At 49.3% G+C, this 16,286-nt stretch overlaps 1 protein-coding gene across 2 annotated transcripts in view; it reads left to right on the forward strand.

Moving 5' to 3' along the window:
- SMPDL3B (sphingomyelin phosphodiesterase acid like 3B) overlaps window positions 1-16,022 on the forward strand; it is a 26,197-nt gene extending 10,175 nt beyond the window's left edge. Inside the window, exons 2-8 of one of the 2 annotated variants that reach the window (XM_037740714.1) lie at window positions 2,385-2,598; window positions 5,497-5,594; window positions 10,146-10,265; window positions 11,258-11,430; window positions 12,552-12,732; window positions 12,817-12,950; window positions 15,350-16,022. In XM_037740714.1, coding sequence (XP_037596642.1) covers window positions 2,385-2,598; window positions 5,497-5,594; window positions 10,146-10,265; window positions 11,258-11,430; window positions 12,552-12,732; window positions 12,817-12,950; window positions 15,350-15,712 — 1,283 coding nt within the window. In that variant the 3' untranslated portion in view covers window positions 15,713-16,022. Of the gene's footprint in view, window positions 1-2,384; window positions 2,599-5,496; window positions 5,595-10,121; window positions 10,266-11,257; window positions 11,431-12,551; window positions 12,733-12,816; window positions 12,951-15,349 lie in introns of both variants that reach the window. The other variant, XM_017534741.2, reaches the window with a different exon arrangement.
- Window positions 16,023-16,286: the final 264 nt, after the last annotated feature.

The raw sequence follows: 16,286 nt of genomic DNA on the forward strand, positions 1-16,286 counted from the left end.
AAAAAAAAGGATGTACCAGAGAGGCTGGAAAGTAGTTTCAGTTCTTCTCACTGGCTAGAAAATGACAACTGACACTTGAGGAGTTTCTGGAGTGAAGAAATGTTCCTGAATACTTTGAGGGCTGACATCAAAGGGACCAAACTGCTCAGTGTTTGTAGTTAACTGAGAAATAGCCAGCTTGAGGCAGGGGAATAGCTTCTTTCTCTGCAGAGGAATTGTGAGGACCATGTGCACATGTGGGAACATGCTGTCAACAAAAAGACCCATCTAAAATAGAAAGGCACTGGTTTTACCTGTTTTGCAATCACATCTTCCTCGGAGGGATTGGAGCCTGGAGACCCCCATAATTTTCCATGTGATCTTAGGCATGTTGAACTCCAGATCTTAGTTTCCTTATCTGTAAAGTAGGGATAATATTCCCAAGGCTGTGCGGAGAACACTATAACAATGCATGTGGGAAAGATAATGATTTGCTTAATCAGTTGTGTACACTTTAGTATGAACATATTTCAGATCCTTTCCTGAGACTCAGTTTAGATCAGGAGAGGTGGGGAAAAGCTCAAGAGCATCTGGAAGGGAAAGTTAAGGAGTGAGGGTCAGGGGCCAGCCTTTATCTGCAGGCCATCCACTGAATGTCCTGTGGCCTGGATGGGACCCTGGCTGTCCAACCCTGAGATCAAAAGAAGTCCAGTCTCCCAGGCCCAGACACAGCTACCTGGGGCCAGTGATGTTGACTTGTGGCTCTAAGTGACACAAGAAATAGAGGAAGAAGTGATTGCAATAGCAGAGGGTGAGGAAATCCTGGACCTCACTTTTGTCTTAGCGAAAAACAGAATGAACAGAGGCCAGACCTGCTCAACTCTCCTTCAGTAAGCAGTCATTGAAACAACTTGTGCCGGCTGGGCATGGTGGCTCACACCTGTAATCCCAGCATTCTGGGAGGCTGAGGCAGGCAGATCACCTGAGGTCAGTTTGAGACCAGCTTAGCTAACATGGTGAAACCCTGTTTCTACTAAAAATAAAAATAAATTAGCTGGGCATGGTGATGCATGCCTGTAATCCCAGCTACTCAGGAAGCTAAGGTGGGAGGATCGATTGAACCTGGGAGGCAGAGATTGCAGTGAGCTGAGATCGTGCCACTGCACTCCAGCTTGGACAACAGAGCAAAACTCTGTTTCAAAAAAAAAGAAAAAGAAAAAGAAACTACTTGTGCCAGGCCCTGTGTGGGGTTCACGTGAGAAATGAGAAGTCTACTCCATCCCACCTATTTCTTTGCATTCCTTTCTCTTTATTACACCGTGAAGTTTTTTGTCACGTCAGCATCCTTTGGTTGGAAACTGAGTCCAGGTTTCTGTCAATCACTTCAGCAAGCAGGACCACTCCCAGCTGCTTGAGCCATACCCCGGATCCAGAATCACCAGCAAGTATACCTACCAGAGGAGTTTAGCCCGATCTGAAGTGGCATTCCTTCTCTGGTCTAGTGCTCTTACACTCACTTCCACACGTAGCCCCAGGTTTTTGCTGTTTTTTTGTTTTGTTTTGGAGACAGGGTCTTGCTCTCTTACCCGGGCTGGAATGCAGTGGCATGATCAAGGCTCACTGCAGCCTCCACCTCCTGGGCTCAAGCGATCCTCCCACCTTAGCCTCCTGAGTAGCTGGGACCACAGGTGAATGACCCCACACCCGGCTAATTTTCTAAATTTTTTGTAGAGATGAGGTCTCCCTATGTAGTCCAGGCTGGTCTTGAACTCCTGGCCTCAAGGAATCCTCTTACCTTGGCCTCCCAAAGTGCTGGGATTACAGGCATGAAGCACTGCACCAAGACCTTGCTGGTATTGCTTAGCAAGGTTTTCCAGTTCATTTGGTATGTAAGCCTTCCCTATCCCGGTCAGACTTTTTTTTTTTTTTTTAATTTTACAAGAAATTCCAGAACAGGTCAGATTTTCATATGTAACCGTATTTCCCTGCAGCATGAGAGGATCTGGCTCTAATTAATGGGCTTAGACAAGTGACATAGCCCAGGTCACACAGCTCCTAAGTGGCTCAGAGCCTGAGCACTTAACCCATACCCTTTCCTGCCTTTGCTTTAAAACAAGCCCCCTGCTTAGAACACTCGAGCCCTAATGCTGTGGCTGCCCATCCAATGTGGGGAGGACAGGGCCTTGCCAAAGGTCAGGGGCCAGGGACGGAGCTGAGCCTGTTCTCTGCTCTGCTCAGTGTATCCCTGGGCAGAGCCAGGCCTGTGGGCCCTTCTCTGAACCTGGGTGTTCAGAGGAGGCTTCTATTTGCCTGTGTAATGCCCCTGCCCAGGGTTCCCCTGGACTTTCTTGCTTCCAGGCTGAGAGACAGACCAGCTTTGAAGGAAGATGTCTTTTCCCCTGCAGGGAAGTTCTGGCACATCGCTGACCTGCACCTTGACCCTGACTATGAGGTATCCAAAGACCCCTTCCAGGTGTGCCCATCAGCCGGATCCCAGCCAGTGCCCAACGCAGGCCCCTGGGGTGACTACCTCTGCGATTCTCCCTGGGTCCTCATCAACTCCTCCATCTATGCCATGAAGGAGATCGACCCGGAGCCAGACTTCATTCTCTGGACTGGGTGAGTGCAGTCAAGGCAGCAGCTACCCTTTGCCAGGCACCTGCTGTGTGCCACATGCCAGCCTGGCCTTTCGCCCACATTACCTCCTTTAATCCTCACATCAGTCTTACATGAGGCCGAGGAACCTAAAGCTCAAAAGAGTTTCCTAACTTGCCCAGGGATCCCTGAGTCCAGCTGATTCCAAAGTCTGTGTCATCAACCTCTGTGTCTTCTGGCTGTGGCAGAACACAGCTCTCACTCAGGCTTTGGACATGGTCCTGGCATGTCTGGGCACCTGGTGAGTGCCTGGGTTTTAAGCTATGGGTGGACACTGGAGCCATTCCCCATGGAGCTTAGGGACTCTAAGTCTGAGAGGTCCAAGTACAGGAAGAGAAGAAAGTTTGAGGGCTAAAGGTGGCTCAGCCTTGGGTCCCAGTATCCTGGCTGGCTGCTGGCCACCCCTAGGCTACCCAGTGGCCCCAGAACATTCTTACTGGTCAGAGCTCTGCTCTACACAGGGACAGCTTGAGGGCCGATCTCACTCAGCTGCAGAGACCCCGTTTCTGCTTACTGTCCAAGAATGTTGCTCTAATTCCTTCAAATTTCCTTGGAACTTGCCTCCTTATCACTCAAGATTCCCCCATTCCAGCTGGGCATGGTGGCTCACGCCTGTAATTCCAGCACTTTGGGAGGCCAAGGCAGGAGGATCACCTGAGGTTAAGAGTTCAAAACCAGCCTGGCCAACATGGTGACACCCTGTCTCTACTAACAAGACAAAAATTAGCCTGGCTTGGTAGTGCAGCCTGTGTTCCCAGGTACTCAGGAGGCTGAAGCAGAAGAATCGCTTGAATTCGGGAGGCAGAGGTTGCAGTGAGCTGAGATCATGGCACTACACTCCAGCCTGAGTGACACAGCGACTCTCTGTCAAAAAAAAAAAAAAAAAAAAAAAAAAACAAACAAACAACCTATTCCCTCACTTGCTCCCTCACTTGGAGGGCAAGTCATTAGCTCAGTTGTGGGGTAGACACTAGGGATCTGAGATGATGGACACCCACACTTGGCTCCAAGGAACTCATGGTCTTGTGGGTAATGCAGACAAACCCATTGACCCAGCAAGGAGAGAGGGTCACCTGAGGGGATGTGCGAGCTTCACAGGGCACAAGATCCCATCTGGCAGGATTAGGGGAAGGACATCCTGCAGGAAGTGGTGGAGCAAGCAAGCTCTCAAGGAAGGCTGGAAGCAATTCTGACTTTGCACTCCCTCTGCCAGCCTCAATGGACACTTCTATAAAGCAGGGTAAAACCCATGATGCCCCCAGCTATGATGTGGTTTGTGGATGTGACCAGGAAGGACCCTCAGATGAACCTGCCAGGCTGGACACATAAGACATGTGACATTGTCTTAGGAGGGGCCTGGACAGCTCTGGCTTCCTTTGGCTCAGGAATCAATCTAAGAAGAGAGTGAGCTTTGGTCCGTGACCTTGTGCCTACTCCCTCAAGGGGCCTCACTGGGAGAACTTCTGATTTCTCCGAGAAGGGGGAGCATGGGTAACATTCTGACAGGTGGGATTACTTGGGAAATTCATGGTGCTTTAACAGATGCACATTTTTTTCCTGGGAAATCTCTGAGACCTTGAAGAGTTACATAGCATAGGATGAGAAGATCTCTAGGACCCTTTACAATTATTCAATTATAATGAAATTTGACTTCTAAGGGAGCTGCAGTCCCTTGGAGGATGGTCATTAGAAATTAGGTGTTTTTTTTTTTTTTTTTTATCAGATTGAATTAGATCCTCCAATCTAGAAATAAAAAATATGAAATTTTGTCCTTCTGTCTTTGGGTTTCTGGCCTGTCCCCAGCGAGTTTTCAGGGCAAAACAGGCCCTCTTGCTGCCCTAATGTGGGTACCAGATACACAATAGGATGCAACGGCTGTGAGCATAGACTCTGGGGCCAGGCTGACTGGGTTCAAATCTTGGCCCCACTACTTTCTAGTGGTATACACTTAGGCACAATTTTTTTCTCCCCTGTCTCTGTTGCTTGATTCAGGACACGCACAGTTCTTAACCTTTCTGTGTCTTGGTTTTTTTTATCTGTCTAATGGGCCTAATCTAACAATAGAACTTACATTGCAGGGTTATAATGGGGACAAATTAGTGGCTACGGCAACAACACACAGAAAGTGCCTGGCAGAAAGTCAGCTGGTGTGAGCTCCTAGCAGCAGCACTCATACTATAATGCTAGTTAGCTTCCCTGGGCGAGTTCCTGGGCAGCAGAGGCCTCAGGGTTTCGATTTTCTCCCCATCCCTACACTTTATCTGCCACCATTCTCCTCCCCTTGCCGAGCATGTCTAAAGTAGACCCAAGAATTGAGATTCATGGCATGGGGGGCACAGCGGTCCTGGGGCAGATTCTGTACCTGTCCTGGAAAAGATCTGAACCCTACACTCTGAAGCTAGCTTAAAGTTCCCTTGAACTCTTAGGGAAAGGAACAGAATTCAGAGATGGCTTCTCAACTGTGAACTCCCTTGGGGTTTGCAGATGGGACTGGCACTCCAGAGCTTCCCTCTCTAAATAATAATATTCATTATAACCTAGCAGCTACTCTTACTGCACTATATTATGTATATAATTTTCCTCCCTTGATGGATACCTCACAAACACTCTGTGAGTAAGAACCGTATTATCCCAATGTTACAGATGAGTTTATAATAGAGCCTCAGAGAGGTTAAACAACCAGTCAAGGGACCCACAGCAGGAAAATGGCAAAGCCCAGGTCTCAGCTCTGTCCCATCTGACTCCACTCTAGCCTGGCCATTCCCCCTCAAGGGGACACCTCTCACTGCAGAACTGTCCTTTCCTTTTCTTCTGCCCCTTCCTGAGTTACCTGCCCCAAATTGGCTTGGTGGTGTTTTGCAGCGATGACACACCTCATGTGCCCGACGAGAAACTGGGAGAGGCAGCTGTACTAGAAATTGTGGAACGCCTGACCAAGCTCATCAGAGAGGTCTTTCCAGGTAAGACTGTGCCATTGGTCCCTCCACAGTGTTCTCTGAACCCCAGGCACTGCACGGTGGGACAACAGCAGCAGCGAGTGTTCCGGCTGCCCTTCATCTATGGACAGTGATGACTGTTGGCCAGGTCTTCACAGTGACCATTTCACACCTTCCTAACAGGCCCAAAGGCAACCTGCAAGCCCATGGGCCTGTGGATACACACAGAATCCTATGAAAGAAAATGCCTGGCATTTCACTGCCTTCTGCTTCTGCCTGTTTATCACCAGACTCATGAACCATTCTCCAGGTGTCTAGAGTTGCACACAGGGGTCACCCCTGGGTAAGTCTCACACACTGCCTTGTATCCTGCTCTGGCTCTGGAGTTGGCATCCATCACCCTCAAACTGTCCTGGCTGCCAGGACCTCTGGGAAATGGTGATTTCCAGCCAAGGTGCTGTTTCTTGTTGCTTCCAAGGCCTTCAGAGCCTGGCAAAGCAGGCAGCAGGGACTGGGGGTGAGTGAGGCAGCAGCCCTATGGGGTCTATAGGGTCTGCATGCCTCAATCTAATGGCCCTTGCAAATGTTTTATAGCAGGCTGCACCAAAACAACATCCTGGAGGCTAAATCAGGCTGCCAGGCTGCCAACTGGGCACCTGAGAAAGCAGCGCAGGCCCCCCCACCACCACACCCACCTCCTTTGGGTTCCGGGACAGCTGCTCCCTCTAAAGATCTTCATCATGGGTCCCCAGGACACAGCTATGAAATAATAAAATAAATAATGGCAGCACAATCAAAATAAATAATGGCAGCAGCAGCAGTCACTCTGTATCAAGTGCAAAAGGTCAGGCTGGCTCTAATTTCTTTTTTTTTTTTTTAAGACAGGGTTTCACCATGTTGGTCAGGTTGGTCTTGAACTACTGACCTTAGGTGATCCGCCCGCCTTGGCCTCCAAAGTGCTTGGATTGCAGGCATGAGCCACCATGCCCGGCCAAGAATTTTCAAACCTTAGCTCCTTCACTGTCACCATAATCCTTGGGGGAAGCGCTGTGACCTAAATTTTTCTGATTAGGCGAGTGAGCCTTGGGGCTTAGTAAACTAGTGAAGGTCACATTTACTTAAGGGACCCAAATCCTGGTGTGAGCACTGTCTTTACTGTCTGTTCCCACCGCTTCCTTCCCTCAAAACAAGTCAATCTAGGCAAAGAGATGCCTGGATGCTTCCAGTTTATCTACCCCAACCCAACACAACTCAGTCTGCTTGGTTTCCTTCGTCTTCCAGCAGGGGTCACTAGTTAGGGTCAAGCCAGGACATTCCCCCACCCCAGCAGCAGGCACTATTATTCTCAACGTATAGAAAAGGAACCTATGGAGGGACTCAGACTCAGATCCAACTGGAAGTACCTCTCCTTTGCTTCACATGGGGTTTCTGGAACACAAGTCAAATAATGGATAAGAAAATGCTTTATTAACTATGTTTTGTTTTTTGAGACAAGGTCTTGCTGTCACCCAGGCTGGAGTGCAGAGGCATGATCAAGGCTCACTGCTGCCTCCACCTCCCATACTCAAGTGATCCTTCCATCTCACCCTCCTAAGTAGTTGGGATTACGGCACACGCCACCGCACCCTGCTAATTATTTTTATTTTCATTTTTTTTTTTTAAGACTGAGTCTTGCTCTGTCACCCAGGCTAAAGTGCAATTGTGTGATCTCAGCTCATTGCAACCTCCACGCCCGTGGGTTCAAGCGATTCTCCTGCCCCAGCCTCCCAGGTAGCTGGACCTGCCACCATGGCCAGCTAATTTTTGTATTTGTAGTAGAGACAGTGTTTCATTATCTTGGCCAGGCTGGCCTCAAAGTCCTGACCTCAAGTAATCTGCCTGCCTCTGCCTCCCAAAGTGCTGGGATTATAGGCGTGAGCCACTGTGCCCAGCTTATTTTCATTTTTTTTTGTAGAGATAGGAGTCTTGCTGTGTTGCCTAGGCTGGTCTTGAAAACTCCTAGGCTCAAGTAATTCACCTCAGCCTCTCAAAGTGCAGGGATTACAGGCATGAGCCACCACGCCTGGCCTATTGACTATGATTTAACACACAAATGTAAATGACAAGATTTTGTATTTTCTACCACACTTACACATTTATGGAATTTCCTAATATCCGAGATGCCATTGGCTGAAAGATGCATTGTTATGTATAACTAAGAAAAAACAGCTACCAATTATAATCTGACACAGCGCTTTCTCATGGCCACACCTCACTTTTAGAGATGATAATATGAGAACAAATTGGAAGAGATGAAATGCAGGTATTATCTAGTTGAGAATTACAAAAACAAAAGTCAAAGAGAACACTCCCATTTTATAGATAATTAAACTGAAATACAGAGGGGTTGAGTAAGTAGCCTGAGGAGAGGAAGGGACTAAAACTCGAGATACGGGGTTCCACATATATGTTCTTCCTGCCGTGTTTGACTTTACCCACCAGAGTTGGCTGTGAACACCGGTCCCCACCTCGCCAGCACAGCCAAGTGATTGACAACACAGGCATGCAAGACAAACAAATCCAGGGCCCTGGGCCAGGTGCAGTGACTCATGCCTGTAAACCCAGCGTTTTGAGAGGCTAAGGCTGGAGGACTGCTTGAGGTCAGGAGTTTGAGACTGGCCTGGACAAAACAGCAAGACCCTGCCTCTACAAAAAATAAAAAAATTAGCCAGTGTGGTGGCGTATGTCTGTAGTCTTAGCTACTTGGGAGACTGCCTACTTGGGAGGCAGGAGGATCACTTGAGCCCAGGAGTTTGAGGTTACAGTGAGCTATGATCACACCACTGCACTGCAGCCTGGGCGACAGAGCAAGACACTGTCATGCAGGGCCTAATTCTAGCTCTGCTATGGTTTAGCTGGGTAATCTCATAAAGACTCAGTCTTCTCCCTGTGAAAATGGAAAATAAGGTACCTGTCCATAGGGTTGTTATGAGGATTAAATAACGTAATTCATTCACTCATTTAGTCAATCAACAAATAGTTATTGAGCATCTACTATGGGTGAGACACCATTCCAGGAGTAGAAGACATGGCAATAAACAAGATACAAGGTCATACCCTCATGGAGCTTATGTTTGCAGGGAGCTGGGCACACAGAAGTAAAAACACAGGAGCGAGTCCTTCGCTTCTCACTTGCCCTTGGGATTCAGAGGTCTGTTTTTTTTTGTTTTTTTTTTCTTAAATAGATTCTTTTTTTCTGAGACAGAGTCTTGTTCTGTCACCCAGGCTGGAGTGCAGTGGCACGATCTTGGCTCACTGCAACCTCCACACCTCCCAGGTTCAAGTGATTCTCCTGCCTCAGCCTCCTGAGTAGCTGGGACTATAGGCATGCAATACCACACCTGGCCAATTTTTGTATTTTTAGTAGAGACAGGGTTTTACCATATTGGTCAGGCTGGTCTTGAAGTCCTGACCTCATGATCCGCCCGCCTTGGCCTCCCAAAGTGCTGGGATTACAGGTAGGAGCCACCGCGCCTGGCCTTAAATGGATTCTTAATGGCTGCTGGCATTTACTTTGAGAGGTGAGATTTTTCTAGGCAGTTACAGTGATGCATTTGCCAACCTCCTACTTTGGGAGTTCTCAGCATTCCCAGGTCTCCTAGGCTACACAGGGCAAAGGGGGAAGTTAGAATTATTTCCCATCCAGAATGGTAGGCTCCAGCCTCCCTCATTATTCCGGGTCACTCCCTAGGATAGACCAAGCTCATATAAGGGCACTGCCCTGTTCTGAACCCAAGAGGAATTTTTGTTCATTGTCAAATATTTATTGAGCACCAACTAGGCGCCAGACACAGAGCATAAAATAAAAGCAGGAATGAGGCTGTTCATGTGGAGGAAATGAGTCTAATGGGTGCCCTCACACCTCCAGGACTCATTCACAGGCCCCTTGCTCAGGGAGGCCTCCCCAAACCCACTTCTACCCTCTGTTATCACTCCCATAACAAGTGGCCATTCCTTTTTTGTGACATCTCTTACACCTCTGCTCAATACCTGTCAACTCTATTGAACTGTAAGACCTCTGGGGCTGGATGCCTGGTTTCCAGCTCTATGCATTGGCTCATAGTAGGTGTTCAATAAAACATTTGCTGGCTGCATGGATGAGTGAAACTCCTAAGGCCTCTCAGAGTGAAGCAGACCCCTTCCCTAACAGTAAGATGGATCTGGAATCGACAAGAATTGGGAACACTAAATTACCAAGTGGCTGAGAATGATCAGAATCATTTAGACCTAGTTTTCCCCTTCTCATCATTTGCTACCTCACTTCTAACCAGGACACTTTCTGCTGGGAATGGGTGTAGGGATTGCGATCAAAGCACTCACTGCTCTTCCTCCCAAAGTCTAAGAAAAGTTCAGCCAGATTGTATCAAATGTGGGTTTCTTATCTGTGTCTTTTCCCTCATCTGTGCTATAGCTCTTCCCCCTAAGCTCTGATGGCCAGTGGCCAACAGAAAATGATTAACTCCCCTGAGTGCTTTTGCATATATATTTTGATATTTCCCCCTTTCTTCTCAGATACTAACGTCTATGCTGCTTTAGGAAATCATGACTTTCACCCCAAAAACCAGTTTCCAGTTGGAAGTAACAAGATCTACAATCAGATAGCAGAACTATGGAAACCCTGGCTTAGTAACGAGTCCGTCGCTCTCTTCAAAAAAGGTACTAACACCATTTGCTACTATCTTACTGTATGCCAGGGTCTGATCTTTGTCTTCACAACATCTTAAAATAAGTACTGATTTCATCCCCAATTTACAGAGAAGGAGGCCAGGAGCATACAGCTTAGAAAAGGCAGCCTTGGAAGCAGAATGCAGAACTAACTCCAAAGCCCTTGCTCTAAATGCCAGGGCACTAAGGATGCTCTTAAGTCCATATGTATTGTGCAGGCACTGTGTGTCAGGCACTACCCTCAGCCCAGTCCTAGACACTTCACAACACACAACAGCCCTTGGAAGGAGTGGTTTCACCTCCAGCAGGTTTGAACGTTGCCACCACCGACATAGTGGGCTGGGTGATTTTGTCACCAAGGACTGCTATGTGTGTTGCAGAATGTTGCAAACACCCACTAAAGTGACACACCAGGAACACCCTTAGTTGTAACAACCAGAAATGTCTCAGACATTGCCCAGTGTTCCCTGGTACCAGAAGTACCTGGTTGAGAATGACCGGTCCAGAAACACAGCCAGCACAAGGTGACGTTGACCGTACTCTTCTCTTTCCTTGGTCTCCTCTGTTGGGACTCCCTAGTGGTCAAAGCCAACCAGAAGCCTGTGGCACAGAAGCCTGTTGATTTAGTCCATGTAGATCAGCTCCTGGAAAAGACAGCTGAGTGGTGAAGGGTTGACAGTGGATCTGGATGGGCAAACACACATCACTGTTATTCTCACTATACGGATAAGGAAACTGAGGCATAGAGAGGTGAAGTTACTTTCCCAAGTTGCAGAGTGAATGAGTTCCAGAGCCAGGATTTGAATCCAGGCCTCCTGGTTCCAGAGCCTCTGGTCTTCCAGATCAATGTCCCACCTATGGGAAAGAAGGAAGGGAAAGATGCAATGGAAAAAGAAAGTGGGACAGCGAGGTGGAAGGAGCAGAAGTCTGTCTGACCAGAGGTGGGGGCCTCCTCCATATTGTCCCTGGCTGTGACATCCTAGGTGCCTTCTACTCTGAGAAGCTGCCGGGTCCCAGCGGGTCTGGGCGAATCGTGGTCCTCAACACCAATCTATACTACACCAGCAATGCACTGACAGCAGACATGGCGGACCCCGGCCAGCAGTTCCAGTGGCTGGAAGATGTGTTGACCAATGCATCCAAAGCTGGGGACATGGTAAGAGCTCCTGCTTCTTTCTTTTCTCCTCTGGGGTTATTTCCTGCACAAGTCTCCTGCTTGGCACAAACTCACCCACCCAAAGATGCCCAATCCCAGAGGGTCCTTTATCAGCCCAGCACCAGCAGAGAGCTTCCTCTATCCTCACCACAGCTCTGTGGGTTGGGATCCGGAGCCTACTGCAGATGAGGGCCCTGAGGCTCATAAAGAGTGGTGACAGTCCCAAATCACATAATAAGTGATAAAGCCCAGATTGGAATACCAGCCTTCAGACTCCAAGTCCAGTGCCCTTTTTTTACACTGCTACCACATGCACAGCTGCAGTCCGCACTGTGTGCCAGACCTCCAGGGGATGCACAGCCCTTAAGCGTGTCCAGCTAGTCTGCTGGCCTGACAGCTCCTCAAGGACTGGCCCAGTGTCTCATTTGCTTGAGTCTTTGCACTGATCTGCCCATGCCAGGAGGATATCACAGCTGGTGCCTGTGACAACATTGGGCACGTTGCTTAGGACGTTATACAGATGATCTCAGGTAGCAGAACTATGGAAACCCTGGCTCAGGAATGAGTCCATTGGTCTCAAAACCCCACCAGCTAGATGCTATTCCAGATGAGAAGAGAGCAGCTCAGAGAGGTGACACACAGCTGGTCTAAGCCACAGTCTGACTCCAAAACCCATGCACTTAACCCTGTCCCCTGTTCTAACTGCCATGGTGGCCAAGTGCCCAGGTGTTGTCAGCTGAGTGACTCAAGAAATGTAAGACATGAATGCACATTACCATGTAGCATATGCCACACAACCATGCAAGAATGGTTTCATTTCAGAGCCCAAGCTCTCCAAGAGAAGAGTAGTTTTTGAAGGATTTTGGAAGGCCTCATGGAGGAGGTGCTCTTTGAGTTAGGTTTTCAAGTATGGGGGGGATTTACAGAAGTGAAAAGGAGAAGGGTTCTCTAGGTGGCAGGCACGAAGTTGGGAAAGGGAATGGAATCCAGGAGGCCTTTGGAGAAGAGACACATTTGAGCACATCTACCTACCTTTGGGGTGATTTGCAGGTTTTAAGAAGTAGAAATGAGGGGCTGGAGAGAGCATCTGTGAGCCCCTTCTGAAAACCACCCCCTTGTAGGTGTACATTGTTGGCCACGTGCCCCCGGGGTTCTTCGAAAAGACGGAAAACAAGGCATGGTTCCGGGAGGGCTTCAACGATAAGTACCTGAAGGTGGTGCAGAAGCATCATCGTGTCATAGCAGGGCAGTTCTTCGGGCACCACCACACCGACAGCTTTCGGATGCTCTATGATGATGCAGGTATTCAGCCTGGAGGGCAACTGGCAGCTCTGTACCTCCTTCCCTCCCCAGACCCTCTCAGTCCTGCTGTCTCTCTCCTGACAGGTGCCCCCATAAGCGCCATGTTCATCACACCTGGAGTCACCCCATGGAAAACCACATTACCTGGAGTGATTAATGGGGCCAACAATCCAGCCATCCGGGTATTCGAATACGACCGAGCCACACTGAGCCTGAAGGTCAGTGGTCTTGTGGGGGCCAGAGGAGGAGGGCTGGAGGAGCTTAAATGTATCACTGCCTTCCCTAACTCTCAGTTATCCACCCTCCCCTGACCACTGAGCCTCAGGAAGGTCGATTTCCCGCCACCCTTCTCCAACTCAGGATCAGAACCTTGGAGGCACCTGCCACCAAGTCAGGGCAATGTTTCCTCAAGTCTCCTTTTCCCCTGATGACTGTCACAGCCTCATACCTAGACTCCCTGCCTCCGGCCCTGCCCTGCTATGGCCCATCTGCTACACATGACAGAAGAAACTAATCTTCTATAGCACCACTTTCATCTTGTTTCTGTCCTGCTCAAAAACCTTCAGTGGCTCCCCAGTGCCCTCAAGGTAAAGTTGTGTCTCTTTGGCGTAGTACTCAAGGCTTCCCACAGTCTGACCTCAAGCCCATTGTCCACCTTTTCCATACACAGACAAGACTCCAGCCCCTAATTCATCGAACAATCCCTCACCTCTTAAGATGAACTTGTGGTTGTTGAGATGAAAAAAAGTATTCCTTTATTTAGCCAACAAAATGCATTAAGTCTGCACCATGTGCCAGTCCCTTTTCTAATCTCAGGAGGTATGTAAATGTACACAGCAAAGTCACCCCTCTCTTGAACCTGACATCTTACAGGAGAGGAACAATAAATATGTAAAATTAATTATGGCACAGACAGAAGGGCTAAGCAGAAAATCAAAACAGTGACAGCTATGAGAGGTGTGTATTGTGTTAGGTAGGTGGGCAGGGGAAAGTGTCCACATAAGGTGCCATTTGAGTTCTGAGTGTATTGAGGGAGTGAGTCATGTGGGTATCCGGAGGAGGTGGAGGGAACAGCAAGTCAGAGGCTGCAGGGTGGGAATGTGCTTGGTGGGTCAGGGGAAGAGCATGGAGACCAGGTGGCCACAGTGGGAGGCACAGGGGAGAGTGGGAAAGGAGGTCAGATCTTGCAGGCCGCAATGAGGACTCTGGATTTGGAGGATGAAGAATGAAATCCTGTGACATAATTTTACAGAATCATCATGTCTGCCGTGCAGGGAACAGGCCGTAGGGGTAGGCAGGGAAGCACTGAGGCACTTAGGAGGGAAGGACAAACCCCAGCTGACAGGATGGTGGCTTGGCGAGGGTGGAGGCAGTGGGTGGTGAGAAGTGCCGGGACCGGGATGAATTTTGGAGGCAGGTTTGCTGCTAGAGTGGATGTGGGCTGTGAGAGAAAGGGATGAATACAGGAGGCTTCCAAGGCTTTGGCCTGTGCAATGGAAAGGCCGTGGCTGCTGGTTACTAAAATCAGTGGCAGGGTGATCAAGCTTCAGAAGGTCAGTCAGAGGTCTGGTTTTAGACCTTTCAACTTTGGGATGGCTAAATGGCATCAAATGAAAGTGGCCAGGGAGGGGGTAAGTTGGAGCTTGAGGAGCTGAGGACAGAGATGTGATCTGGGAGTGGAGAGGACATTTCAAGCCAGGGGCTGGATGAGCTAACCCAGGTCCTTGATTCTAGTAAATGTAGATTAAGAAGAGATCGGAGGGGTTATAAGAGAGGGCTGTTGTCCACATGGGCACTCCGAGGGTCTGAGCAAGGGAATGAGGGTCTGAGCAGGCTGAGGGACCCCAACCCCCACCCTCAAACAGGACCTACATTCTTCTCAGGGAGGGAGTCAGCCCTAAGGTTGAATCCTGGCTCTACCACTGACAAGCTTTTGGAGCTTTTAAACTCTGTGCCTCACTTGCTTCATCTGTAAAATGGGAGTCACAGAAGCTCACAGGGTTTGGGGAAGACTACCTGAAACAATGGAATGTGCCTGACCCAAAGTGGCCATTCATACGGGTAGCTCCTTTTATCCCATCTGCAGTGGCCTGAAGCAGGTTCATAAATGTACCTGGAATCTGTTGGACTGATCAACCCTGCAGAGTCTAGCCATGAACATGCACCTGGGCCCTGGGAGTCTACAGTTTAACCTCTCTCAGCCTCTCATGCTTCATGCTGCTCTTTTACATTGCTTTTATCTATTCATTATGTAAATATTTACTGAGCATCTTCTGTGTGTCCCCTATCGTGGTGGGACAGGAAATGCACAGGCTTGGGGTAAACAACCTGGGTTCCAATCCTGTCTCTGCCACTGAATACCTCTATGACCTTGGCCAAGTGAGTTAACCTCTTTAGACCTCAGTTTCCTCATTTGTGAAATGGGGGAAATAAGTGCAGTTACCTCATTCGATTCAGAGGATATCTGCCAAGCACACTGGGTGCGCAGCTAAATGCTCAATAACTTGCAGTGGTCATGATCACTGCTCTAAAGAACATGGGGGCAAATGTGAGGTGCAGGATGAGGATGGAAACAGACAGCTGCTCACAGCCGGCCCACCCCGCACCGTTTCTCCAGGACATGGTGACTTACTTTATGAACCTGAGCCAGGCGAATGCTCTGGGGAAGCCGCGCTGGGAGCTCGAGTACCGGCTGACCGAGGCCTTCGGGGTGCCGGACGCCAGCGCCCGCTCCATGGAGGCAGCGCTGGATCGCATTGCCAGCGACCAGGGCGCACTGCAGCGCTACTATGCCTACAACTCGGTCAGCTACGATGCTGGGATCTGCGATGAGGCCTGCAGTACGCAGCATGTGTGTGCCATGCGTCAGGTGGACTTCGATGCCTACACTGCCTGCCTGTATGCCTCGGGCACCGACCCCATGCCCCAGCTCCCGCTGCTGCTGGCGGCCCTGCTGGGCCTGTGCACGCTAGCGCTGTGACCCACCGGGCTCACATTCCTCCTGGTAATGGGTAACGGGGATAGCGCCCAGGACCATCCAGAGCTGGGCTTTCTGCCATTTCCTCTGCGCCTGCGGAGTGAACTTAAATAGGACAACAGTTCAGGGAGTGAAGCCCCAGGAGCCTGCAGTGATTCGTGATCGCGCCAGTGCCCTCCAGCCTGGGCGACAGAGCCAGACCCTCTCCCAAAACAAACCAGAAACAGAAATGAAGTCCCAAGACCCCCCCCAGAAGCACATTTCTTTTGTGTTTTATGTTTTATTCACAAAACAAAGCTCATTGTAGGTTTGATTCTGTGTTGTATTCCTTATCTTCTCTTCTTTTTTCTTTTCTTTCTTTTGAGACAGAGTCTCCCTTTATCGCCCAGGCTAGGGTGCAGTGGTGCGATCTCGGCTCACTGCAACCTCCGCCTCCTGGGTTCAAGCAATTCTCCTGCCTCAGACTCCCTAGTAGCTGGATTACAGGCGCGTGCCACCACGCCCAACTAATTTGTATTTTTAATAGAGGCGGGGTTTTGCTATCTTGGTGAGGCTGGCTCGAACTCCTGACTTCAGG

Source organism: Cebus imitator, unplaced genomic scaffold (assembly GCF_001604975.1).
Source record: "Cebus imitator isolate Cc_AM_T3 unplaced genomic scaffold, Cebus_imitator-1.0 Scaffold87, whole genome shotgun sequence".
Classification (NCBI taxonomy): domain Eukaryota; kingdom Metazoa; phylum Chordata; class Mammalia; order Primates; family Cebidae; genus Cebus; species Cebus imitator.